A 26,945-nucleotide genomic window follows, 5' to 3' on the forward strand; every position below is an offset into this window, starting at 1 on the left:
AAAGACAAGCTCAGAACCAGCCATGTCAGGTACCACTGAACTTCTTGGAGGATGGATTTATTTGGATGATCATTTAGATGATGCTAGCGGCATGCAACTTTGGTCTGTCAAAAAATGCCTAGATGATTTTACAGGCCCATTTACAACCCTATATTAAGGCTGGGGAATTTTTGGACACAGGACACAACCATGTTCCCTGGTCAGGGTGGTTTTGTGACCATGCACAGAACTCTCCTTATTCAACAAAACCAAGCTAAAAACGCCATGCATCTTTAAAGAAAGTGAATTTACTCACAGATTACAATTTACCATGGGAGGCATAAAGGCTCACGTAAGGTGAGACACTACAGGTGAATACAGCCATTACCACACTCATAAGCAAATAAATCCAATCCAATCCACTTATATAGCACAATTTAAACAAACACAAGGTTTTCAAAGTGCTGTACACCACAACAATAAAAGGACACAGTAGGATAAAAGTAATAAAATAAGATAAAACAACATACAATTATAAGTAAAATCAAATAAATAAATAAATAAATAAATAAAGTGCACTGCCCACACAGCACATTTAAATCACATCAATCACACTACCTGGTGTTAAAAGCCAGAGAAAAAAGATGGGTTTTTAGCAGAGATTTAAAATGAGGACAGTTTGGAGCTGCAAAAGCAAAAGCGTGTTCTCCTCTGAGTTTTAGCCTAGTTCTAGGCACTGTCAGCAGCTGGTCAGCTGACCTGAGAGAGCGGCTGGGAATGTAGGGGTGCAGCAGCTCGGAGAGGTACAGTGGGGCAAGGCCATTCAATGCTTTAAAAGCAAATAAAAGAAGTTTAAATTGAATCCTAAAATGAACAGGCAGCCAGTGGAGTGAAGCTAAAATAGGTGAGATGTGCTCATACTTTCTTGTGCTAGTTAAAACACGAGCGGCAGCATTTTGAACCTGTTGCAGACGGACAATGGAGGACCCACTAACCCCTATATAAAGTGCATTGCAGTAATCCAGCCGAATGGTCACAAAGGCATGGATTGCTGTTACAGAGTGCTGTCTCTGAAGGACTGAGAATTGAACCAAGTTGGAGTAGATTGAGGGAAATAAGAGAGGACCAAGCACAGAGCCCTGTGGCACCCCATGTGACAGGGGAGCAGTGGAGGACACAGAGTCAGCAAGGCTAACACAGAAGATTTGCTGGGACAAGTAGGACCTGAACCATTCTAATCCTGTGCCACTGATGCCCACCCACTGCTCCAAACGAGCAATCAGGATTTCATGGTCCACTGTATCAAAAGCTGCAGTCAAATCTAAAAGTACATGGACAACACAGTGACCAGAGTCAGTAGCTAAAAAGATGTCATTAAAAACAGTTTAAAAGTGCTGATTCGGTGCTGTGTAATGTTTTAAAACCGGATTGGAAAATCTCAATAATATTATGTTCATTTATAAAATCCATGAGCTGGGAATAGACAATCTTTTCCAAGATTTTAGAAAGGAAAGGCAATTTGGAAATAGGCCTAAAATGAGCCAAAACAGTAGGATCAAGCACAGGTTTTTTTTTTTTTAACAAGGGTTGCACAACGGCGTGTTTAAAATGAACAGGAACCACTCCAGAGGACAGACTGCTATTAATAACTGTAGTGCCAATTTCGTTGCCGTTTTTTTTTTTTTTTTTTTTTTTAAACATAGTCCAGTATTTCTTTCGAAATTGAAATGAAGTTGTATGGACTGGACTATGTTTTTTTTTTTTTTTTTTTTTTTTAAACGGCAACGAAATTGTGAATTTCCAGAGCGTGTTACTCCACACTCAGCAATCAACTCCTACGGACTTTCCCCTAAAGACGCCAGCTGCAGCAGCAACATTTCCGGAAAGGTACTGGCTTGATGAAATTCATTCTGAATTCTCTATCCGACCACATAAAGACCTCGGGATACTTCGGTTTGGCTTTAGGGACCCTCTACTCACTACCACGTAAGTGTAATGTTGTTTGGAACTGTAGAAGAGGTTTAAAAATAGCGTTTTGTAGCGGCAAAATGACTTGCCCTGGTCACTTCCAGGCTAACGAGTTTTGACTAAAAACGGTAAAATCGAACTTTCTCAAAACACATCCGAATGACATGATTTTGATGTCAACTCAACGTATGTACTCCCAATCATCCATAAATTGATCTAAAGTGCATTTTACTCTGGATAATTCCTTTAATGCTTTAGTTAATGTGTTGTTCATGTATGAGATCACTAACGACAGACTATGAACTCATGTCAATTCCTAATGATTCATGAGATATTAAGGAATGAAGTAATACATACATCATGAATTCAGTTTCACTTGAGCCCCTGTATCCCAAAATGTCAGTGTGCGTCCCTGATGCTAGTAGAATGAAACTTCAGTGAGTATGAGCATGATGTGATCATGATTGGTGTAGGCCCAGACATCAACAGCATCTACAGAACTTTCTTTGCTGCATTTCTGTAGTACGCTGGTCAAACTTTGGTCAAACTGGGATTAGAAGGAAAAACAAACTCCTGGATATCTGCCCAGACGCTCTCTCTCGCTCTCTCTCTCTCTCTTTCTCTCTCTCTCTCTCTCTCTCTTTTTCTCTCTCTCTCTCGGTCTCCCTTCTGTCTCTAGTTTCCTCCTGGCTTTCTCCCATTGCAGTAATTGCAGGATATTACCTAAGCCAGCGCAGAGACAGCACAGCACAGGGGTGTGATCCAGCCGTGATGTCTGTGGTGGAAAGATAATCACCTCTTTGTTTTTTTTCCCTCTTCCCTTACCCCGCCTCCACTGTGGAACGAACCTATGTGTTAAGGACTCTAATGACAGCTTCTGTGGAGAAGAGAAGAAATCAGAAGCTTCCTAAAGTTGGGCTGCGAATCTCTGATCACATCTCTTTGTTTGCTCACATTAGCGGGACGCTGTGAATCGCTGTGCCTAATGCAAGCTAATTACGGTGGCTTTGTTGATTTGTTTAAGCATAGTAGAGAGGGAATGGAAAGAGAGAAAGAGAGAGAGAGTGAGACAGAGATGCGGAGCCATGATATTGATGCAGATAGCTCAATTGTGTTAATTGGAAATAGGCAGGATCGTGTGCCCTGTTGAGGCGGGCAGAATTAGAATGCCTAATGGGCTTAAGATGTGTTTGGCTCACAAAACTGGAAACAGTAATTGGCAGCTCACGTCTCGCTTGAGCCATAGAATGAGTCAAGTCAAGTCGAGTCGGCTTTTATTGTCAATTTCTTTACATGCACTGGTCATACAAAGAATTGAAATTTCGTTTCTTACTTTCCCATGCAGACATAGACATGCTTTAAATACAGACATAGGCATACTATAGACATAGCCATAGACAATAAACATTAAATTAAAGTGCAAGACTGAAATATAGAACATGTATGTATCAAAATAGAAATATAGGACATATATATAAAAAAAAATAGAGGTAGTTGTGTTGTATATTTATATAGTCTTAACAGTTACATGAAGTTTAAACTTGTGCTTGTGTGACCTGTATATTTACATTGATATGCAGTATGCAGTAATTTCAAGTATATCAGGCTTGATGTGAAGCAGCAACACGTTAGGCTGCGCAGTCACAGTGCAGTTCCACAGGGCGGTGTTTGGGGGGGGGGGGGGGGGGTTAGGGTAGACAGGATCCTAGTTTCCTAGGTTCCTGGCTGGCTGGTGGGTGGGGGGGGCTGTCAGTGATGGGAGAGTGGGTAGAGTGTTCAGCATCCTGATTGCTTGGTGGATGAAGCTACTTGCCAGTCTGGTGGTGCGGGAGCGGAGGCTCCTGTACCGCTTTCCAGAGGGCAGGAGGCTGAACAGTTCGTGTGCAGGGTGGGTTGTATCCTTGACAATCATTAGTGCTTTACGGATGAGGCGGGTGGTGTAAATGTCCTGCAGGGAGGGGAGTGGTGCTCCAATGATCCTCTTAGCTGTGTTAACAGTGCGCTGGAGGGTCTTCCTGTTCTGATCTGTGCAGCTTCCGCCCCACACTGTGATGCTGCTGGAGACGATGCTCGCGATGGTCCCTCTGTAGAATGTAGTCATGACAGGAGGCGTGGCACTTGCCTTCTTCAATTTGCGCAAGAAGTAGAGGCGCTGCTGGGCTTTCTTCGCCAGTGATGCTGTGTTGGTGGTCCAGGAGAGGTCGTCGCTGATGTGCACCCCCAGAAATTTTGTGCTGCTCACTCTCTCCACAGCATCTCCGTCGATGGACAGTGGTGGCAATTGTTTGTGGCCTCTCTGAAAGTTGACAACAATCTCCTTGGTCTTGCTGACATTTAGCAGGAGGTTGTTGTCTTTGCACCATTTAGCCAGCAGGTCTACTTCTTCTCTGTAGTGAGCCTCATCGCCCTTAGTGATGAGGCCCACCAGTGTTGTGTCGTCCGCAAACTTCACCAGATGGTTGGAGCTGTGAGTGGTTGTACAGTCATGTGTTAGCAGTGTGAAGAGCAGGGGGCTGAGCACACACCCTTGAGGGGCCCCCGTGCTCAGGGTCAGAGTGCTTGAGGTGTTGTCCCCGACACGTACTGCTTGTGGTCTCTGCAACAGGAAGTCCAGCAGCCAGTTGCAGAGGGAGGTACTGAATCCTAGCTTGTCCAGTTTGCTGATGAGTTGTTGTGGTATTATGGTATTGAATGCTGAACTGAAGTCTATGAACAGCATTCTCACATATGAGTCTTTATTGTCTAAGTGGGTGAGGGCTGGATGGAGGATGAGGCTCAAATTACTGATGATATGAGAGACTGGGGTACACATATAGGGCTTTACACATAGACACACACACACACATATACATACACATGAATGCACATGTGTAGGCATTCACGCATGCATCGCAGGCAAGCACAGCTGAATTGCTTTATGGTTTGATGATCTAGTCCCTTTTTGTGACCCATCCAGGTAAGACCGTATCTGGTGATCGTTGCTCTGGTGACCTTGCTGCTACCCACTATCCATGTGAAAAACCCTGCGCTAGCAACTGTGTACTTAGCAACTGGTCGCCATGGTCACACTGCTCCCTATCATGCTCTGGCAAGCATTCTGAAGGCAAGCAGCACCGCACACGCTCAGTTCTCGCCCTACCTGAAGAGGGTAAGAAAAAATCCTTTTTACTCTTTTACACAGATAAAAAGTTTCAAACCACTGGAAGTGAAACGCCAAACCACCAGAAGGATACACATGGTTGAATCATCACTCAGAAGTATTTATGTGTGCCCTGAGGTTGAGGTGCTTATATAGAATTTCCCCTTGAGGATCAATACAGTATCTATCTATCTATCTAGAAATGTGGCACTCAAAACCATTAAAATAGAGTAATTGAGTTATTCTGAGAATTTAACCCAGCATATACTGTAGATTCTTTCATGGCTGTGATATTAGTGACACTATTGGAGTGAGGGGGAAGGTGTGTTTGTGTGTGAAAGAGAAGTGAGAAATGATTCATCATGCAGCTACAAACACTTAAAAAGTTTCCTATCTCTCTTCATGAAAGGGCTTTTTAAAGAGTGCTTTTCTGTCATCAGCACTCGGCTCCCTTTGTGCTGGTGGTGTGTGAGAGTTCAGTTGGAAGGAACTTTCTGGAAGTCACAATGAACTGAGAGAACAGGATCAAAACAGTTTTGAAGATAGGTTTATATATATATATATATATATATATATATATATATATATATATATATATATATATATATATATATATATATGTGTGTGTGTGTGTGTGTGTGTGTGTGTGTGTGTGTGTGTGCGTGTGTTTTTGCCAGTGCTTTATAATAAACAGTTACTATACACACACATCCTTTTCTTGAACTCAACCACTGAGGATAGAAAGGACTCTTTTTTTCTGAGCATTAGTAATTTACGTGATGAGTCTGAGATGAAGAACCTAGCCCTGCTGTGTGTGTGCACAACTTTGGAGCAACATTTTGATGTTTTAGTGCTTCACATCAGGCATCTTGTAACCACCTTTGTATACATAATATTCTGGAGAGCTGAGTTGATACATTGTGTATTTTGTGTATATCTGTGTGTGTGTGTGTGTATGTGTGTGTGTGCATGAGCATGGTTGACATGTTTTTAACGTCTCTTTATCAGGCGGTGCAGTGTGTCCAAATGTCTCAGCCCTGCAGCAGTGGAGGTCGTGTGCCAGCGGCACCTGTGTGCACCTTCACTGGGCCACGGGCCCCTGGGGCCCCTGCACCCTCGACCCCCAGGGACCGCTTAACGTCTCTGCGACAGAGCAGCAGAACGCTACCTGTGGACTGGGCACCCAAATGCGAGAGATCACCTGTGTGAAAGCCAACAATGGAGTGGTCACATCGAAAAGGTGAGAAAGAAAAAAGGAAAGAAAGAAAGAAAGAAAGAAAGAGAATGATTTGGTTGAAGAGAATGTTTTGATTCTTGAAACCTCTATTTCACTCTTCCTTGGTTAACTTGCCTCTTCTGATCTTGGTCCTCACTGTCCTTTTCTGTCTCCCTCCAGATGTCCGCTCTCGTCTCGTCCAGTGTCTGAGCGTGTATGTGTGCTTGCATGTCCAGTCGACTGCATTGTCACTCCCTTTAGTGAATGGAGCCCCTGTCCTAACACATGCAGTCCAGGTAACACACACACACACACACACACACACACACACACACACACACACACACACACAGAACACACAGATCCACAAGTGCAAACACATGAATACAGATATCCAAAGATGCATAAACAGATTTGCAGATGATTGTATGCTCGTGCAATAATGGAAAAACAGGGCAGTATTTACACTAGCATGCTAGCATCCTGTGTTACACCTGGAAGAAAATAAAATGCAGGCAAATATGCCTCTATACATGTTGCTACAGCCAGGGCCGAATAACAGACATTTCCCACAACAAACTGATCATGCATGACAGGAATACAGAGACTGCTGATGGATCTGTCCCTTAACACATGGACCCCCCCCCCCCCCCCCCCCCATATATCACAAGGAGGAAAGGCTGTGCATCAGTCTGGGAAAGCAGCCAGATTGGTTGCAATTGCATCACGCCTCAGACAGGCTATGACCTTCCATCACCACTATTAGCCTATCAGCTAATTTCTGTTTAGAGTATATTATCTGTATTACATGTTAATTCAATTATATTACACAATGTCTCCTTTCTGGTTTGATTAGAGGTCATGCCTTATATGTCGCTGTTGCAGAATGCACATATGAAATAAAAAAAAAATAGACAATTTGCTTTTGCTTGTCATGCAGTATTTATATTTAAAAACCTCCTACTTTAAAAACAAGTTTTTAAATTAAATTAAGGGATGAATTATAAATCACAGCAAAAACATCAGCCTTTGTGCTGATGCTGTGGAGCAAAAACTGCTGGAGACTGCTCTCCAAATAGCTACAGCACCTCCTGCAGCCTCAGACACTGGCTCCAATGCTTCACAGCATGCATGAAGTGATGCATTGCTTGAAAACACTCCAGACGTGTTGTTGATCCAACATTTGTGACTTTGAAGGTAACACCTGAATAATGGTCTCATTCCAATTTTTGTCAAGTACGGGGAAACATGTAATGAAAAAGAATAACTTAATTAACTGGTAGCAGACACATCCAATTACCATATCCATTTAAGAGCAATTCTGAGTGATTGTGTGTTCTCAATGTTGTTGTTTTGTTGGTACTTCATTGCTCTTTTCCACTTCGCATTTGCATTCCTTAGTCTGATAAGAAATGTTAATGACAGTCTTATTTAACAGCCTCATATGCCAGCTCTCCGAAATTATTTGATGCCATAAAATTGAAGTGATAAAAGAGTTCCTAGCAATAACAACATAATTAAATCACATAGGCCTAAAATTAAAGGTGTCCAAATGTGCAGGAATCCACAGAGGAAAAGTCAGTTAAAACAAATGAAAAGACAAAGTCCTTTAAATAAGTCCCTTATGTGAAAGGCCTTATTTTGTCTTTATAGAACCCATCATTATCCCCTGAATGCTGACATTAATGAGCATGATGCTTTTTAAATATGCTATTCAGAGCTCATAAAAATGTTATGAAGTCCCCATCCAGACATCCTGCAAATGAAGACTTACTGATAACAATTTTTGTCTTCCTCTATTTCTCAGCAAATGCTACCGTAGTTAGTCAGTCACGGCACAGGATCATTATCCAAACAGCAGCCAATGGGGGCCAGGATTGCCCTGACACACTGTATGAGGAGAGAGAGTGTGAACGGACTTCTACGTGCCCAACTTACAGGTTCATGCTCTCTCTCTCTCTCTCTCTCTCTCTCTCTCTCTCTCTCTCTCTCTCTCACACACATACACACACACACACACACACACACACACACACACACACTGGGAGAAATACAAAACTAAAAACTTCACATTGTCCAAGAATCATGCATCATGGCAAGCATTCTTTGACAAGAATGCACCCATGTGGGGTCTTTGTTGATTGGTTGGCAGATGGCAGACCCACCGTTGGAACAAGTGCATTCTGGTTCCTGATTCCGTGAGGCAAGCACTGGGGGCTTCCACTGAGTCCTGTGGCCAGGGTCTGGAGACCAGAGGTGAGAGAGAAATAAGGACCCAGCAGCACTGAGGACGCCTGACCACTGGTGACCTCGAAGGACACACACACACACACACACACACACACACACACACACACACATACTAGTGCACATTATACACTGAGCTCAGTGCACATTATACACTGAGCTCCTCACTCCTCACACTGGACTCACACATCTCATGGAGAGGTGTTGAAGCTGTTTCTTCTGTCACATGTATTGTCTTGCAGGGTGCTGTGCCCGTGTAATAGAAAAAGTAAAACTGTAATAGCACTCCCTAGAATAGAAATCTTGTTCAGATGCGGCACTGTTGGGTCCCCACAGTGTTCCTCTATTAAAACAGCCTGGATAAATCTTCTTGGAGGATCAATTACAGTCATGGAATTCCATCACATACATAGCATTGCAGCTTCTCATCTCACTCTGTTATCCACTTAACCTCTCAAGAAGAACAAAAACTGCAGCCTCAAATACCTCTGTTGTGGTTTATATATTCTGAGGTGATTTTTTCACTCTTTGTCTTTTTCCCTCCTTCTGTCTAATCCTCTTCTGCTCCCCAGGTGTGACGTGTGTGGGGACAGACGACTCGCCGGCTGCTCTGTCGCTGTGTCTGCTGTGGGGGGGTCCGATGCCGGCTCAGATGCGGGGGTGTCGCGTGGCCTGTAGGGACGACTGCACCCTGAGCAGCTGGAGCACGTTCTCACCCTGCCAGCGCTGTGGTGACTGGCGCTCACGCTCCCGAACACTGATAGGTAACACACACACCCACGCACACACACGCACACACACACACACGCACGCACACACGCACACACACGCACACACACACACACGCACACACGCACGCACACGCACACACACACTTACCACAATCACACTTTCACACAAAAGCACACAAACTTTGCCAACGAGTTGCACACTAGGATGGATGCATGACTGCATGCAAAGTGGTTTTTAATGGTGTTCACATAGGCAATAAATATAGAAACGTTTAATTCCCATAATGATTGTTCTCCAATTAATGCTGTTATATCTTACAGAATGTGACACATCAACTTAACACCTTCATTATTACCATTAATCTTTTGTAACATAAAAAATCATTTTCCTTGTTTCAAGTTTTCTTTGACCTATATTTCAAATATTGATGTAATTTCTTGACATCAGAAATGTAACACATTACAGACTGTCCTAGTGTTTTCTGCCCTGTTGAAGGGGTGTCGTTTTAAAATGAAACATCAAATTTAATTATTTTTCTACATACAGTTATCGAATATAACCTCATATTTTGAGATACACAAACATGGAGGTGGGTAATGCCTAGCTCTTACCCTGAATGTGCAGCTGCCCTTCTAGAAATCTCCTCAGCCCCATCTCTCCATCTCTCCAGGTCGCAGCAGCAAGAAGCGTGTGAGATGCCAGCAGGAATCTCTGTACCCGCTGAAGGAGAGAGAACCATGTCCCTGCTCTGAGTTCAGGGCTCAGCCCCAGGGCTCCTGGTCTCCATGTCTGCTTCCGGGGCTCTCCGAGCGGACAGCATGGCACCTAGGCCTCCCTGGACGCCCGCAGGGTCTGGATGGAGTCCTACGCTGGAGACCAGCCCAAGGAGAGGGCAAGGAGTGTGGGCAAGGCTGGCGCTACAGGGCCCTGGCCTGCCTGGACCACCGTGGACAGCTAGTGGAGCCCACTCTGTGTGCAAGCTCAGGTTAGACGTGTGGACAATCTGATTTTTGATAATGAATTACACACACATACACATATAAACACATTGTTAACAGTTATGTTTATTGGGGTCAGACTCTACCTATGAATTATTCTGTCAACCACTTTGACAGATGTTGTCAGATGACCTTTGTTGGTTAATGAATGACCTTTGTTTGGGACTCATCATCTTTGGCTTGCAGGTTTGGAAAAGGAGCTGTGTCACGTGGCCTGCCCTACGGACTGCAGACTGAGTGAGTGGTCACCCTGGTCTACCTGCAGCGCCTCCTGTGGCTGGGGCGTGAAAGTGCGGGCCCAGTGGCTCAGAGAGAAAGCGTTCAACGGAGGGCGTCCCTGCCCCAAACTGGACCTTAGGAATCAGGTGGAACCCCAATGGCTAATCAGCCAGACATCCACACAAACACACACACACACACACACACACACACACACACACACACACACACACACACATACATGTGCATTGTGCACGCACACACACTTACACACACACACACAGATAGAAACACACACACACACACACACACACACACACACACACACACACACACACACACTTACACACACCTAAATGGATATTCTTTTGAACAGCAGCCAGTATTCCCTGGCAACCTGGCCACTCAGAATCCATAAAGTCACAGTTTCATATTGCTGAAAAGGGGGGAAAACACAAATTGTTTCACTCTGACTCTGACTGCGTTGATTACTGTAGACTTTATGTCCCTGGCCACTCTTAATGAGCTTAATCAGCTACTTTAGCTGATCAGTAGCTGTATAATTACCACAGAATCTGTAGCCTTATCCAGAAGCAGTCATAGAAGCAGAATGAAGAGACACACTGCCCATCACCTGACAAGCTAACCTTGCACCACCTTTTCCAAATCTGACATTTGAAAATGTGATCTGATAAGATCTTGTGCTCAGTCAGTCGACACCTCTGGTAACCACTTCACAAAAGGTTCTCCAGCCTGTGTGGAAAATAGCAACCTCAAGAGTGCACCAGCATCAGATCGAAATATTGACCCGCAGAACTAAAGGGCCAATGCCTTTCGCTTACTGCAGCATTACAGAAATCCTCCCTTTAAAATCAGGCCCATGTTTTTCACTGTAAGAAAGCTCTCTTAAAGGCTAGAAGGGCCAAGATGGAGGAAGGCCATAACTGTTAAGACATCCATCATAACAAGAGGCAAAATGTTAAATAATCTATGCCTGGAACTGGGTCGAACTGGCTGATGTTGCGTGTATTTGTATGTGCCAGGGTTTTCATTAGCTGGTATTTACTGTTTTTTGACTGACAAAATTCATGACAAATTATGAACAATTTAAAAAATTGCTGTTCAAAATGTCCGATTATAATTCTCATACAAAACTGAAATGGGGCATAGAGAAACAGTCTATTAATGGCCTACTGTGGCTTTTTCTCACCAAGGTGTGATTTCCCTAAGTGACATCTGAACAAGGAGCTAGACATGCCCATAGGATATATTTGGTGTGAGTTAGGTGTAAATGGAGTTTGGGGAATAGAGAGAGTGAGGGATGTGCATGTGTGTGTGTGTGTGTTTGTGTGTGTAGGGGAGGGGTGAATGTATGTTTAGGAGAGTGTGTGTGTGTGTGTGTGTGTGTGTGTGTGTGTGTTTGTGTGTGTAGGGGAGGGGTGAATGTATGTTTAGGAGAGTGTGTGTGTGTGTGTGTGTGTGTGTGTGTGTGTGTGTGTGTGTGTGTGTGTGTGTGTGTGTGTGTGTGTGTGTGTGTGTGTGTGTGTGTGTGTGATGTACATGTGTGAGGAAGTGATTTCTTTGATTGTGTTGAGAGAGATAGAGCAGCTGGGGAGAATCATCTCCTGGGCCCTTAGTCTGTCCACTCTCATCAGCCGGACACTTTCACTCACCTACAGGGAACACAAACAGCTCAACTCACTCTCAGATACCATGGCACAATACACACAGGATAGCCACACACACACACACACACACACACACACACACGCACCTAACAGATAGAAATACACATGGAGACACATAAACATAGAAAAATAAATGTTTGTTTTCTTTAGAAAAAGAAAGTTGATTTTAAACAACTTACCGTTGCCTTTTGTCTGGTGTGTGTGTATATGTGTGTGTGTGCATGCCACCAGAGACAGTGGTGTGAGTAGGTCTCCTGCATAATTTATAGATGGGGACCCAGCTTCTCAGTGTTAGCTTGCTATCCCTCATCTCCCTGATTCACACTCTCTATCACGCAGACACACACACACACACACACACACACACACATACACACATACACAAAGCTTTTAAGGCTCTGTGGCAAAACAGGGAAACATCTCTCAACACTTTCACTCCCTGTCCACCTCACCATTCCCTCTTTACCACCCTCCCTTCTTCACCTCCCTCTCATCTGTCTATTCTCTCTCTCTCTCTTCTCTCCCTCACTTCTCAGTCTCTCTCTCTCACACACACACACACACACACACACACACACACACACATTCACACACATACTGTACATACTCATACACAAAAACGAAAACATCAATATTTAAAGAGACTAACTGGTATGGGGAGAGGGAGTAGTGGTCAGTTTCCCTACTGTAAGTAATCAGCTTTTGCACACTAATACAGACAGAGGCAGCATTAGAGACTCATGTATAGTTAATGCTGATAAGAAGTAGTCCCCAGGTGCCATTTATAACAGGTCAAAACACAAAGGAAAGTGGGAAACTAATGGAAATATTCCACTTGCTTTCTCTGTTCCTACATGTCTCTATCCCTCTCTTCTTTTCCTCTATTACTTCTCTCTTTCTCTCTCTTTCTCTCTCTCCTTGGCGGCTAAAAATACACTGTCAATATGGACATGGACAAAGGCTCAGGTTAGTACTCATATGTGTCTATTGGTGTGTGTATACCCAGGTGGTGTGTATGTGTGTGTGTGTGTGTGTGTGGTCATCCTGTGTGTTTGTATCCTCAGGTGTCTGAGGTACTGCCGTGTTACAGTGAATGTGATCAGTACAGCTGGGAGGTGGACCTGTGGTCTGAGTGCCACCTCAACACACTGCACATCAACAGCACAGCAGCCAACACAACCAGCACGCCAAACACAGCCAGCCCAACGGGCACAGCTAACACACCAAACACAGCCAGCCCAACGGGCACAGCTAACACACCAAACACAGCCAGCCCAACGGGCACAGCTAACACATCCAACACAACCACCGCACTAAACACAGCCAGTCCAAACGTCACAGCAAACACACCCAACAGAACCACTGCACTGAACACAGCTAGTTCAAACAGAACGGCTAACACACCCAGCACAGGACTGGCCCCCACCAGCTACAGCCTGTCCAATGCCATTTCCACATCCACTGGGCCAGGAGAGGTGTTATCCTGTGGAGAGGGAGTCCAGAGTCGCAAAGCCAGGTGAGTTCTCACCAGAGATGTGTTTGAATATAGGCCTCTTATATACATACATAAATAATGACGTCTCTGTACACCTCTAGTCTCCAGTGAACACTGTCATAAATAGTCATATACATTAAATCACGAATCATGAATGGACCTTTTCCACCAACACACATGGATATCAATGAATGGATATCCATCCTTGAGAAAACAATAAAGATGTTTTGTTTTTGTTGGCCCTGGGTTAGTATTGAGGCCAGTGCTAGAGTCTGAAATGATCAACTGCTGTGTCTTCGGGGCAGACCTTTCAGCCAACTTGTTTGGACATCTTGAGTTTCTTTTCTAGGAGGAATTTGAGCTCTGTGTCTGTAGTCCGGCCCTCCCACAGTTTTTAGAAATGCTAAGTTCTTCTTCTCTATCTCTGATTGGTCAGGTGTGTGAGGCGAGGAAGCAACGGGCAGAGCCAACATGTGCATGAGACTCTGTGCAGCCAGCTTGAGCACCCAATCACCTCACAGATCTGCCCGCTGCCCTGTCCCACCCAGTGTGTGTCATCACAATGGAGTCAGTGGAGCACCTGTCCAATGGTAAGAGGTGAAAGCCAATGAAGGCAGCTGCATTCGCTCCATTATTTACCCTTTTGGGGCTGGCGGATACAACCTCCATCCTGCATCATAGTTTTCATCTCTCTCTGTCTCTGTCTCTCTCTCTCTCTCTCCAGGCTTGCCCCCCAGGTGCACTCAGGTGGAGAGGCAGGCAGGTGCTGAGGCAGCCCCAGCTGGGACACACATGTCTGGAGCTGAGCCAGTCTCAACCCTGCCTCTTCAACTCCACCTGTTTCAGCTACAACTACAGCTACTCAGGTAGACAGTAACGCATGCATCCACACCACACACAAACTACTGAAACAGACACATGAAGTCGACCAGTGGCACATGTCCATTATCACCACTGTATAGGGGTTTACAGGGTGGGATATGGAGAAAGGTTAACACATCTGCCACAAGGGGAGGCAAACTGGTACGTACATGTAAGTAGTGCCAGGCATTGGCTAACTTTGCTTTTGTGTTTGTACTTTGTGTGTGTGTGTTTGTACTTTGTGTGTTTGTACTTTGTGTGTTTGTACTTTGTGTGTGTGTGTGTGTGTGTGTGTGTTTGTGTGCGTGTGTGTGTGCACGCTTTACAGACTGGAGCTCCTGTCAACTCAGTGAGAATGCTGTATGTGGGCAAGGCATTAAGACACGCCTCCATAGGTGTGTCCGTAGCGACGACGAGCTGGTGGAGATGAACCTGTGTGCCGAGGTACACACAGCACACACACACACACACACACACACACAAAGTACAAACACAGCAGCCTATCAGCCTTCAGTCAGCCTCTCTAAATCGACACACAAACACATGCATCACACTGGGTAGAGAGGGGATTTATCAGGCTAGCAACAGAACCTAATTAAACTCACAACCAGCATAAATATCTACCTCTAAACAACTGTATGTTAGATTGTGTGTGTGTGTGTGTGTGTGTGTGTGTGTGTGTGTGTGTGTGTGTGTGTGTGTGTGTGTGTCTGTGTGGGTGGGTGGTATGTTGTGTTCCTTTTCCTGTGTCCTCAGAGGGGGCCATCAGAGAAGCTGATCATTTCCTGTGAAGTTAGCTGTCCGGTGAACTGCCTGGTGTCTGCATGGTCACCTTGGTCTGAATGTTCACACACCTGCGGAAACCAAAGTATGACCCTATTCTATCATTCTTACCTACAACCATCTGCATGCCTGTGTGTGTGGTGTGCGCATGCGTGTGTGTGTGTGTGGTGTGTGCGAGCATGTGTGTGTGGGACTGTTAAGAGGAAATGTCTTTCATGTCTCGTAGAGTACTCCCCTGTGGCTAAGGCTCTCGTTAGTGACTTAATTAAAAACACTAATCCTTTAAATTTATCTACAATTGGCCATCTCGTGTTGGCACGGCAGCCAGGCCTCAAGAGTGCAGGCCAATGGGGTTTATTTAAGGATATATACAGCTCCTGCCTGGAATGGAAAACAGCACTTCTTTATTAGCATGAATGAGTGTGTGTGTGTGTGTGTGTGTGTGTGTGCGCGCGCGTGTGTGTGTGCATGTGTGCGTACAATCTGTACATGTCTGTCTGTCTGTGTCTTTCGGTTTGTCTGTCTAGCTGTATGGAATTGCACAATCCTGTACAAGTGTCTGTGAAACACATGTGTTCTGCAGGTCAGATGCTGCGCTCCAGGATGGTGGTACAGGAGGCGGGAGACGGGGGTCAGTCATGCCCCGCCCACCTCTCCCAAACCAAGCCATGTCCCATCATGCCTTGTTACTCCTGGTTGCTTGGAGACTGGTCTCCCTGTCAGATCGAGGTATTGCTCATTTCATTGTGACACCTCCCTGCTCACAGCCACAGAATCAGGGTGTTATGAGTGTCTGATCAAATTGAGTTATTAAAGAAGAAATGCAGCTAATCTGGGATGCGGTGAGGAGCAGATTTTAGGATGGTGGATGGTGGATGGTGGATGGGTCTGTAAGCATGGGGACACCGTGGGCATACAGTGAGACGCCCAATCACTTGCTTGAACAGACATGAATGCGTTCCTGACAACTCCTGAGAGGGGCTTACAGCAGCCGTCTGACTGCTTGTTTTCCCTCTCTCCATACATTCTGTTCCATCTCCCTTTTGATCTCTTTGCATTCCATCTTCATCACTCCCTTTCGTCCACCCCCCCCCCCCCTCCCTCCCGGTTCCCATTAACTTCCTGTCGCACCTCGCATCCCAATTCTGTCTCCTCCTTTTACACCTCATCTCCTATATTTGCCCCTGCAAACCCTGGATTGCTCTCTGCTTTTAACTCAAAAGTAACTCTCCCCTTCCTCCCCTCCCCCCAGTCTGTGTCTGGCCCTTTTCCAAACTACGCGGAGTCCCCCGGCCGCTACAATTGCAATCCAAAACCAATTTGCAGGAAGTGAAAGTGGGTAGGGAAGGGAGCGGGGCTATCACAGAGCTTAAAAAGTGTGTTTGCCTCCACGTAGGGAGCGGAGTGTGGTGAGGGGCTGAAAGTGAGGAACCTTACATGTGTTGTCCACTGGGGGGCGCTGTCGAGCGCATCCCAGTCTGATGCGGTGGTGGAGGAGGAGAGGTGTGACAGAGGTCAGAGGCCAGAGAGAGACACCCCAGTGCAGCTGCCCTGTTCTGTGCCCTGTCCAGGTACACACACACACACACACACACACACACACACACACACACACACATACACATACAGTATACACACATACACTCACACACAGATATACCTATAGTGCACATTCACACATATACGTACACATAAACAAATGCACACGCACACACACACACACATACACTGCTATGTGCCCTGTCCAGGTACACACACACACACACATCAAAGTCCTTTCAGAGCAGAGCTGGGGAAAAAATCAGTCAGAACAAAATAAAAGGCTTGCACTCAATCATGTTCCACAAATGGGAAAAGTGTTGTGGTTGTTTTCTGCAATAGCCTACTTAATAGGTGTATGCATGCTCTGTCCAAGTACAGCAGGGGAAATAAGTATTGAACGTGTCAACATTTTTTTCAGTAAGTATACTTCCAATGAGGCTATTTGGATTCACCAGACATTAGTATTAACTCAGGTAATCCACCCATATAAAAAATCCCAAAATTAAAATAAGTAGTTATGCGTAATAAAGTGTAATGACTCAGGATAAAAGTATTGAATGTGCCTACTTCTTACATACTTTGTGGAAAAGCCTTTATTTGTAATGACAGCTTCAAGACCTTCCTGTATGATGAAACTAGTCAGTCGCAGTATTCAGCTGTGGTTTTGGCCCATTCTTTTAAACATTCTTTAAATCTGGAAGATTCCAGGGGTCCCTCTTGTGAATCCTGGTCTTTAGTTAACTTCCAGAACGGTTCAATTGGGTTTAAGTCAGGGCCTTGATTTCCTTTCTCTGAAACCGAGAATTTCCTTTGCTGAATGCTTTGGATCATTGTCCTGCTGAAAGGTTTAGCCATGTCTCATCCTCTTCATCCTGGTGGATGGCAAGATTCTCCTGGAAAACATGACTCAGTTTATCATTCCTTCAACTGTATGAAGTCTGCCAGTACCATGACATGAAAAACAACCCCGCACCATGATGCCTCCACCTCCATGGAGTGCAATGCCTATGATTTACTCTGTAACAATTGTGCCTGCTGCCTCCAAGTCTTTCTGGAGCTTTCTCCGAGTGGCCCTTGGCTCTTGGGCTACTCTTCTGAATATCCTTCTGACTTCCTGGTCAGACATCTTGCAAGGAGATCCTGTGCATGGCTGGTTAATATATGGTGTTCCTTCCACTTGCAGATAATCCCCCAATGCCTAATGGAAGATTCTGAAGTTTTGAAATGCATCTGTAACCAGTTCCATTGATATATTTTGCAACAATAGGGTTGTGAAGGTCCTGGGAGAGCTCTTTGCTTTTACCCATAATGAAATATTTCTTGTGTGACACCTTGGTAACAAAAAACCTTTTAATAGCCCATCAATGTACTAATCCATTTTATATTAATTTGCCCAGATAGGAGGGATAATTAGGGCCAATCTCAATTCTCTGTTTTACCCCTTCCCCTTCCCCTATCCCTTCATCTTACCCCTAGCCCTTGTCCCTCGAAACCGAGTGGCAAGACATAGGGGTGAAGAATATTCCCCTTGGAAATGAGATACTACTAGCCAACCATAAGGGAGAGCTGGATGATTGAAACACTTGAATTAACGTAATTTACAGAGATCGTACCACACTGAAAGCTAATATTTTGTCACTAGCAACCTGTCTTCTGTCAAATAGGCTATAATTGCATTTTCAGCTCGGAATAAAACCGTTCAGGAATTATTTCAACAACAGCTGAACGTGCCTATGTTCGTTCGCAGCCTTGGTCCGGGTGAATGAAACAGGGATGGGGGACAAAATAAACATGCAGTTTGCTATGTTAACATCCCACAACTCCTTTGATATTTTACAATAATATCCAAATGGTCGTCACTTGACATCAGAAGCAATCGCTACCTGCCTATGCGAGGAGTCGGCAGCAGTAGGCCTATGCAGCATTCATATCAGACGAGCGGTAAAAAAGTTCAGCGAATTTAGCTGCTGTTGGACATTTCTGACATGGTATGCTGCCAATTCGCGGGGTAGACATGGAAATGTGTAAAATGCGAGACATTCGCGCAAATAATGATGTGCTGTTAACATTCACAAAACAGTTTTTTTTTCTGAAAACTTCCTCGTGAAGAACAGGACCTTCAATATATGGTCACAAGATTGAATGCAACATAAAACAATTACCATTTTAATTTTATAATCCTTATTAATGCCAACATTTCATGTCAATGAATCTCTCGGTGTGCTTATTTTTCCGGTGTGAGCGGTGTATGTTGGGTATTTCTCTTACCCCTCGGTTTCAAGTAAGCTCCCGATCTTACTTGGTTTTAAGGGGTATCTACCCCTTGCCCTTATCCCTACCCCTCGATCGAAATGAGAATTGAGATAGCCCTTCGTCTCACGTGCACGCGCAAAACTAAGGGGAAGGGGGAAGGGGTAAAATAGAGAATTGAGATTGGCCCTAATATTCTCTAACTACTTTTCCAGCTCGTTCCTTGCCTTTGCCTTTCCCTGCTTTTTCTTAGCGTGTTCAATACTTTTTTTCCCTGTGTCATTCCACTTTATTGCACATATCTCTACTTTAATGTTTGGATTGTTTTATATGTGTGGATTTCCTGAGTTAATACTAATGTCTGGTGAAAATTTCATGTGAATAGCCTCACTGGAAGTATACTGAAAAAAACATTGATGCGTTTATTAATACTTATTTACCCCTCTGTATATAGGCAGTCAGAGTGTAGAAGTACCACTCATTACCCTCATTACATTCAAAATTCTGGGACAAATTTAAGAAAGATTTGTGTGTTCTCTTAAAAGACTTTACATATGTTTGAGGTGTACTGGAATTAGAGTTTAGATCAGGCCCAAAATTCATCCTGGGTTGGGCTCGGGTTCGGGATGAGAATCTAAGCTCCAATTGGAATAGCGTTCCCATCAGAGCCTCCCTGTCATCATAAACCTACAGTATTCTCTGTTAGCTAAACTACAGAACTACATAATATAGTTACCTCTTGACAAGGAACATTCCACTACCTCCCACTGACCAGTCAGTTACCTGTTCAAACTCCTGATGATAACATTCCAGTATACAGAGTCTGTTACACTGACAGGCTTTAATCACCTCTAGGCATTTGAATTTGATTCATTCATATGGAACAATGTGAGTTGACCATTGCAAGAGCAACGCACATGCAGAGAATAATACAAGGCACTAAAATAACAGAGAATAATGCAAGGCACCTAAAAGGCACTGAATGACATAGTTAAAAAATTGTTCAACTTTTACATGATTTTTTTTCCAACAATGGGTTGTTGCTTGACTACCTATCTAAGCTAAGTCAAGGAGCTAGCTATTTAGTTAAGTATAACATATCACAGCAACAGCAAGTAGGCTACATAATCAATTTCCACCTCATGCCAGTGTGATTACCGCCTGATGCATTCACTTCCTCTCTATATATTTCTGTCCTGTCTCTCTCAAGGGGATTGCCACCTTACCGAGTGGTCGCCATGGAGTTCATGCCAGCTTATGTGTATGGACGGACGCAGCTTTGAGACACAAGGACGCCAGGCGCGCTCACGGGCCGTAATCGTTCAGGTGCCTGAGAACCAGGAGACGTGTCCCAGTCAGGTGTACGAGACGCGGCCATGCAAAGGTACGATGGAGACCAGATACAATCCCAAATGAATCCCACCCCACTGCCAAATGCCTTTTCTCTAGGTATCCTACTTGGTGGTGTTGCAAATACAGACTGGGTGTTTGGATGGATCACTTGAGTCATACAGTACTTGATGAGAGGATTACTGGGACACTGGTGGTCACTACTACATCCTCATGACTGAATACTGTATTGGATTGATCCAGTGGTTCTCACACAAATTCTTTAGTCAAAATTGGAGAAACAAATCTGCCAGAAAGCAGGGGCAGTGCACCTGGCCAACATATCAGAGAATGTGTAGTGTAAGTGTAAACATGGTAGCATCTGCTTCATTTCTTACGACTGTGAGAGGGTCCTCGTAAAATGTTCTCCCCCACAAGGAGTCCCTGGCACCAAAACATTTGAGAACTTCTGTATTGATCTACAGACTGCTAGTGCTGTTTGTCTTAGATTCTTAGAACTTCAAGATTCTTTTAATTCTAATGAAATCGGTGTGTATTGGGTAGAGGCGAATGAACAACATGAGAAATGTTCTGGACTGTTCCACAGGGGGGGTGTGCCACACTTATGAGTGGAGAACTGGGGGATGGAGGGAGAACGAGAGGAACGTGTGGTGCCAAAGGTCTGATGGAGTGAACGTCACAGGTGTGTATCCAGGCATCTTGCATGCAAAACAGTATGCAATTAAGTACAGCACACACAATGTGATAGGTCTTGCCACCTACAGGTGTAAAAGGACACTGCAACAGAAGCCTCTAATAGATGGCAGTCAGCCTTGAGAACAGATTTCTCTCGCTTCTAAGATGTTAATTCATCAGATTTGCAAATAACTCTGCGGGAGCTTTTTTTTGCTTTATTGCACACAGTTATACCCAAATGTTTCTTCTTTGTGGATGGTTGCTCAATTAGTACATCAAGGTGCAAAGAACACCAGGATCAGGGAGTCAACAGGAAACACACACACTGATGAAACTTTATTGAACTCTATTTTAAGGTGCAAATATATGCAGCCATTAAATAAGTAGTTGACTTGCTAATGTGGAATGGGTGTAGGCTGGTGCATGCTGGGGGATGGTTGACTCATCTAAACATTATGCTGGTTATTCACCATGTAGTGCACTATGACTGAGTGGATGTTCCGAACACAGGGTCTTTATATTACATTACATTTATTCATTTAGCAGACTCTTTCAATCAAAAGGGACTTACATATGTCAATATTACAAGGGATTACATTGTCCCCGGAGCAACTTGAGGTTAAGTGCCTTGCTCAAGGACACAACGGTGGTAGTACTACATACTAGCCCAGCTCCTTAACCACTATGCTACCACCACCCCAGGGTCTGTCTCTGTGTGTGTTGGTCCAATCTGACTGAGTGTGTGTGTCCCTGTTGTCTCAGGTGGGTGCCCCTCACACACTCGGCCCTCAGCGATACGCCACTGCCACCCGCCCTGCTCCAAGCCCTTCTCTTTCTGCACACAGGTAACTTCACACTCTAGTGCCATCATATACAACACTGCTCACTTCAAATGTAAACAAATAATTGAAAACTTGAATGCCACCTAATTGACTGATGCCAGGATAAATATGGCTATTTCCTATTGTGTCCCATTTTCTTTTTTTCTATGTGCCTCATCAGACTTTCAAAAGACTAGTGTTCTCATCTTCACACTAAGCGTGGGTGTATACTTTATCAGGTCTTACAGTCAAGACATACCTGAGGATGTTAAAGTGGAATATGATGTGTCCCTGACGGAAGAGCTACAGAGCTGCTGAATAGTGCAATAGAATGTAGTGCTGCTGAAAGTGGGAACTCCAGTTCACGCTACAGTGAAACTCTTATGTATGGTACCTATTACATTAGCCTTCCTTGAACAATAAGTCAATGTAGTGTGAAGATCCAGCCTTACAGTCAGGATGGCACTCCAAAGCCCTAGAGCACGGACTCTTTCACGTTTCCTAGCTCAGTCAACTGTGACTGCTGGAGAACTTGTGTGACACAATGCTTACGATTTTCATCATCCTCTCTGCCTGACTTTCTGTTCTCCTCTCTACCCTACTCTTTTCTCTTTAATCTTCTCTCTCTCTCTCTCTCTCTCTCTCTTTTTTCTTTCTCTCTCTCAGAGTGGTGTGTGCGGATGTGAAAAGGGCTTCACAGAAGTCATGACTTCACATGGTTTCCTTGACTACTGCACCAGGACACCTGGGCCTGACCACAAGAAGGCCGACGTCAAAACTGGTTCTGGCCAGGCCAGACCAGGCCGCACCCAAAGCCAGAACCCGCTCAGGGAGTGGGCCTTGCAGGCAGTGGGGCCAGGTAAGGGCACTGATGTCCACCCTTTAGCTCCTGATCAGGAGAGCAATTGACGAAACCATTAGCATATAAATATATACATAGATATCTTGGATGGTGAATATAGAGAGATGTATATGGCTGCTAGCTGATAGCTTGTTTAACTTGTTCATTTACATGACAGAGAGCAGAGCAGAGCACCCATGGGGTCAAAGAATAATGATGCTGCTATTCAGTTAAAACGCGAGTCATTTGTAAATGTGTGTGTGTTGGCAGATGGGCGTGTCAGACCGTGGGTTTATGGCCTGATGGCTGCTGGATTTGTTCTCATCCTGCTCATCATCATCATGTCCTTCCTGCTGTGGTAATTAGATTGTCTTTTTCTCTCTCTCTCTCTTTCTCACACACACAGTCACACACACACACACAACCTCCTTCTCAGCACAAGTGACACAGAAAACACTAAAACAGCGTATGTCACCACTGCTTATAATCATTCCCACAATCCAGACCCATGTGTCACGAGTGAAGACAGCTTCAGCTGTCGCTAGGAGGGTAACACCAGTTTTTATTATGACTACAATGTATTTGTGTGGGCATGTACAGTATGTAGACACAGATAGGATGTGATAAATAGTGAGTGTATGTTCATTTTAAGTTAAAGAATAGTGTTTAGAATTAAGCTATGTACAATCAACCTTTTCTGATGTCTTTTGAAGTACACTGTCGCCCTCTAGTGGTGAGATGATATAATTGGATCTGTGTATTGGCAGACAGGACAAAGGAACACTTACAAATGTTTGTCTTTGTTTCCCTCCATGTGTGCATGTCTTCAGCAAAAACACCAAACCCAGTTCAAGCGGTGGGTGTCCCCAGAAGGCCCTTACGCTGTCATATGATGGGGATACGGATATGTGACCTTGTGCTCCACAACCACAGAGCTCACGTCTCAAAGAATGGCCAGCTCTAATTTCCTTCAACCAGACACATGGGATCCCATCAGGCACCAAATGGAAAGGCTCAGAGGACACAACACAGCAACCTTTTAAAACAGAACATTCAAATATGTATACTTTATTAACCTGTACCTCTCTGATATTCAGCTCAGCTACAGGCTATTGAGGATTCTTCGGGAGGAAATCTGAATTTTAAAAAACCTGTTCCTGGTGATTATGCACAAGTGTAAGACATGGCCTGGACAATCACATTAGGTTTTGATGCGACTGCTACAAGCCATGGGTCTCATTCCATGTGGCAGTTCTGCTAGACAGCTGGACTCAGACCTCTGGCAGATTCTCTCTGTGCTGGAGGACTGGGGAGCCAGTTGGCCAACACTGCACACCTGGCAACACTCACAAAAGCAAGATTTGTTTACATTCTGCCTCAGAGAAAAACACGCTGCAAAAAGACTGATGGAAAAAGAATATGTGTTATGCACTATATTAGTGCTGAATGTTTTTTTTCCCTTTAAGATACATCTTCTCCATTAGAGCTATTTCCTCAGTGTGTGTGTGTGTTTGTGTCTGTGTGTGTGTGTGTGTGTGTGTGTGTGTGTGGTGGTTTCTTTCCATGTCAAGTTTTTCTAAGTGGACATCCTTCACAAAAAAGTAAGTGAAGCTCAAGGTTCTTTCCCAAGGGAGCTTTGTCAACAGTCAACAGCCCCCTGGTGATGAACAGAAGCCCTGAATACGTTTCAAGTCATGTTTGTGAGGTTGGACATGGCTCTCAGATTAATCATCTTTAACTCCTTGATTCTATGTGAAGAGAGATGACAGAAAATACTGGCTTGGACCCATTGGGATGCTTCCACACCTGTTATAAATGCTAATGCTAACTTCTCAGTTTTCACATAAGCATTGAATCTGTGGTTACCAAAGAAGACAAAGAAGAGTATGTCAAACATCAAAACAGTGGGAAGGGTAGAGGGCTGAATAGAGACACACCATTTTATATCCGCTATTGCCTACATACAAGTTTTTTTTTCATTTAATTGTCATTGTGGGAGAATTTGTTCAACACATTGAATCAGAGTGTGGCTCTTACATTGGTAATCCGGACCATTACAGAAGCACAAAAAATCCATAGACAAGAATGATTTTACATGATGCTTTACACATTTGTTGTGGAAATGTGGGTTATTTAGTGTTGTGTGTGTGTGATGAAGAATTTATTAATAAAATAAAAACTGAATCTGTTTTCTTTGCAACTTCATAGCTGTAATTGTATGGTTGTGCCTTTGGAAGGGTAGGCCTAGCCTAGCCTACTGCATAATTGTCCTGCTTGTGCTTCTCCCATCCCCACAGTGGAGTTTCCAAATAGTTGCGACTTTGTCAACATTACTGATACTATACATTACTTAAATATTTAAAAACAAATGAATAAATAAAAAACGATTATAACAATCACATTTGTAGTCTAAATGAAATAACATCGACTTCTTTTATATGTAGTTGCTATGGTAACGGCGGATCACATGGCGAGTTCAGCGACAAAAGCGCGCGCTGGCGGACGAACGGATGGCGTGCCGTGAGGTGGAAACGCAGATGTAGTCATTAATCAGCGCGAAGCCTCGGGGCTGTCATCTCTGTTTACAGTGGACGTGACGCTAACAGGGGCTGGCGTGCGCACCACAGCATGGTGCTACGAGGCTGTCATCTTCAATCCATCCAGAGGAGTTCCTCCGGTCCAGCCGGTGTCGGTTTCCCTCCGGATGGACGTGTGAATAGGGCGCCTGATTACGCTTCCAGTCAGCTTCGTCTACAGGCGCAGTCCCCTTCTGAATATGAAGCAAATCATCACGCAGGCTTGATTGGATTTCCCCTTCTGAATATGAAGCAAATCATCACGCAGGCTTGATTGGATTTCGACAAGACTTCCCAGAAAGTTGCTCTTCACGTCATCCTCAGACCCAAAGAGCCCAAAACAAGAGGTACAGTATAGGGGATGGGGTTGGGAATGCAAAGCCCCTGTATCCACATATGCTCCAAGCAGATTTACAGTCCTGCAATCTGCAAGGCTCCGGTATCTTCTATCTACAGAACAAGACTTCTACTGTAAAGACTTCTACTGTAGGAATGCACAGCACATAGCCTAATCCAAGATTGATCTGCAACAGGTGTTTGGGGCCGTTACCCTACGGTCAAAGCAGGAAACACCCCAACCCCCATCTGCTTATTCCTCATCCCATACAATTTGCATCTCAGCCCCTATTTGTGTGCTGGTGATGGATGGGACTGCACCGTACCACTTTTATGGTAACAGGTGACTTGGTGACGTGAACGTGAACCGATTCAGAGAAGCCTACAACAAACACTTTCACGAAGGACATACTCTCTAAAACGAGTAGGGACAACACATGTCAACTACCTAATTAAGCTGGCCTCTGCCAGCTCAGTAATAGAATGGCAAATTGGTCCTCCAGTAGGTCTATGCCTAATTAAACCTTATGGTCCACTAGATGGTGCTACAGTTTCAAAACACAAGGGTACGTGCCAGGGCACCGCAAAGTGGCCTCAGACGACTGTTAATCTCCTGTCATAAGGCAAGCAAGAAAATCGATCCTGTCTATTTGGCTGTCTAATTATCTGTATTCAACCAGTATAGATTGTGCTTTAAGAAAGGGCTGTTTTTAAATTGAGTGAATAAGTAGTTTATTAAATGAAATACTGTTTCATTGATTGAACAAGCCCATAGTAAACCAAGTCCACTGGGGACTGGAGGCTGTGTATTAACGGCTCTAGTGGGTTATAAGTATTGACAGACACCCTGTAAACATCAGATACAGAAGCTCATGAGATTGACTGGATTGATTGTTGAGGTTAGGGGCAAGAAAGATGTTCTTTTTTTCTCCTGACTGAGTGCAAAACAGAATCAGCCCTCTTGGCAGTGCCATCATAAATTCATTATCGATTCACAATAAACATATTGACTGTATGATGCTGCAGGGGTATTGAGAGATAGATAGTTTTTGGAAATTGTTTTCAGAGAGTGTTTAGAAAGTGCTACTCCAAACACCAGCTATAGACAACTTCACAGGTGTGCAGATGTTTTTATGCCAGATTCCATTGCACTTGGCAATATGTGTGAACAGTGTGAAAAGCCCCTGGCTAGGTGGGCAAACCATTTATGTTGTTGATTCAAAAAGAGA

The 26,945-nt window shown here is 44.3% G+C and overlaps 1 protein-coding gene across 1 annotated transcript in view; it reads left to right on the top strand.

Annotated features, from left to right (window-relative positions):
- Positions 1 to 23,722, top strand: part of thsd7bb (thrombospondin, type I, domain containing 7Bb) — an 82,375-nt gene extending 58,653 nt beyond the window's left edge. Inside the window, exons 8-29 of the mRNA XM_042081619.1 lie at positions 4,904 to 5,095; positions 6,095 to 6,326; positions 6,483 to 6,598; positions 8,110 to 8,242; positions 8,455 to 8,558; positions 9,122 to 9,313; positions 9,952 to 10,266; positions 10,466 to 10,644; positions 13,147 to 13,152; positions 13,251 to 13,702; positions 14,118 to 14,271; positions 14,406 to 14,547; positions 14,871 to 14,986; positions 15,299 to 15,410; positions 15,909 to 16,054; positions 16,722 to 16,896; positions 20,328 to 20,501; positions 21,054 to 21,149; positions 21,905 to 21,987; positions 22,630 to 22,822; positions 23,075 to 23,162; positions 23,635 to 23,722. Of these exons, the coding sequence (XP_041937553.1) occupies positions 4,904 to 5,095; positions 6,095 to 6,326; positions 6,483 to 6,598; positions 8,110 to 8,242; positions 8,455 to 8,558; positions 9,122 to 9,313; positions 9,952 to 10,266; positions 10,466 to 10,644; positions 13,147 to 13,152; positions 13,251 to 13,702; positions 14,118 to 14,271; positions 14,406 to 14,547; positions 14,871 to 14,986; positions 15,299 to 15,410; positions 15,909 to 16,054; positions 16,722 to 16,896; positions 20,328 to 20,501; positions 21,054 to 21,149; positions 21,905 to 21,987; positions 22,630 to 22,822; positions 23,075 to 23,162; positions 23,635 to 23,716 (3,482 nt within the window). The 3' untranslated portion in view covers positions 23,717 to 23,722. The remainder of the gene's footprint in view (positions 1 to 4,903; positions 5,096 to 6,094; positions 6,327 to 6,482; positions 6,599 to 8,109; positions 8,243 to 8,454; positions 8,559 to 9,121; positions 9,314 to 9,951; positions 10,267 to 10,465; positions 10,645 to 13,146; positions 13,153 to 13,250; positions 13,703 to 14,117; positions 14,272 to 14,405; positions 14,548 to 14,870; positions 14,987 to 15,298; positions 15,411 to 15,908; positions 16,055 to 16,721; positions 16,897 to 20,327; positions 20,502 to 21,053; positions 21,150 to 21,904; positions 21,988 to 22,629; positions 22,823 to 23,074; positions 23,163 to 23,634) is intronic.
- Positions 23,723 to 26,945: the final 3,223 nt, after the last annotated feature.

The sequence above is a fragment of the Alosa sapidissima genome, chromosome 23, assembly GCF_018492685.1.
Source record: "Alosa sapidissima isolate fAloSap1 chromosome 23, fAloSap1.pri, whole genome shotgun sequence".
NCBI classification, from domain to species: Eukaryota; Metazoa; Chordata; class Actinopteri; order Clupeiformes; family Clupeidae; genus Alosa; species Alosa sapidissima.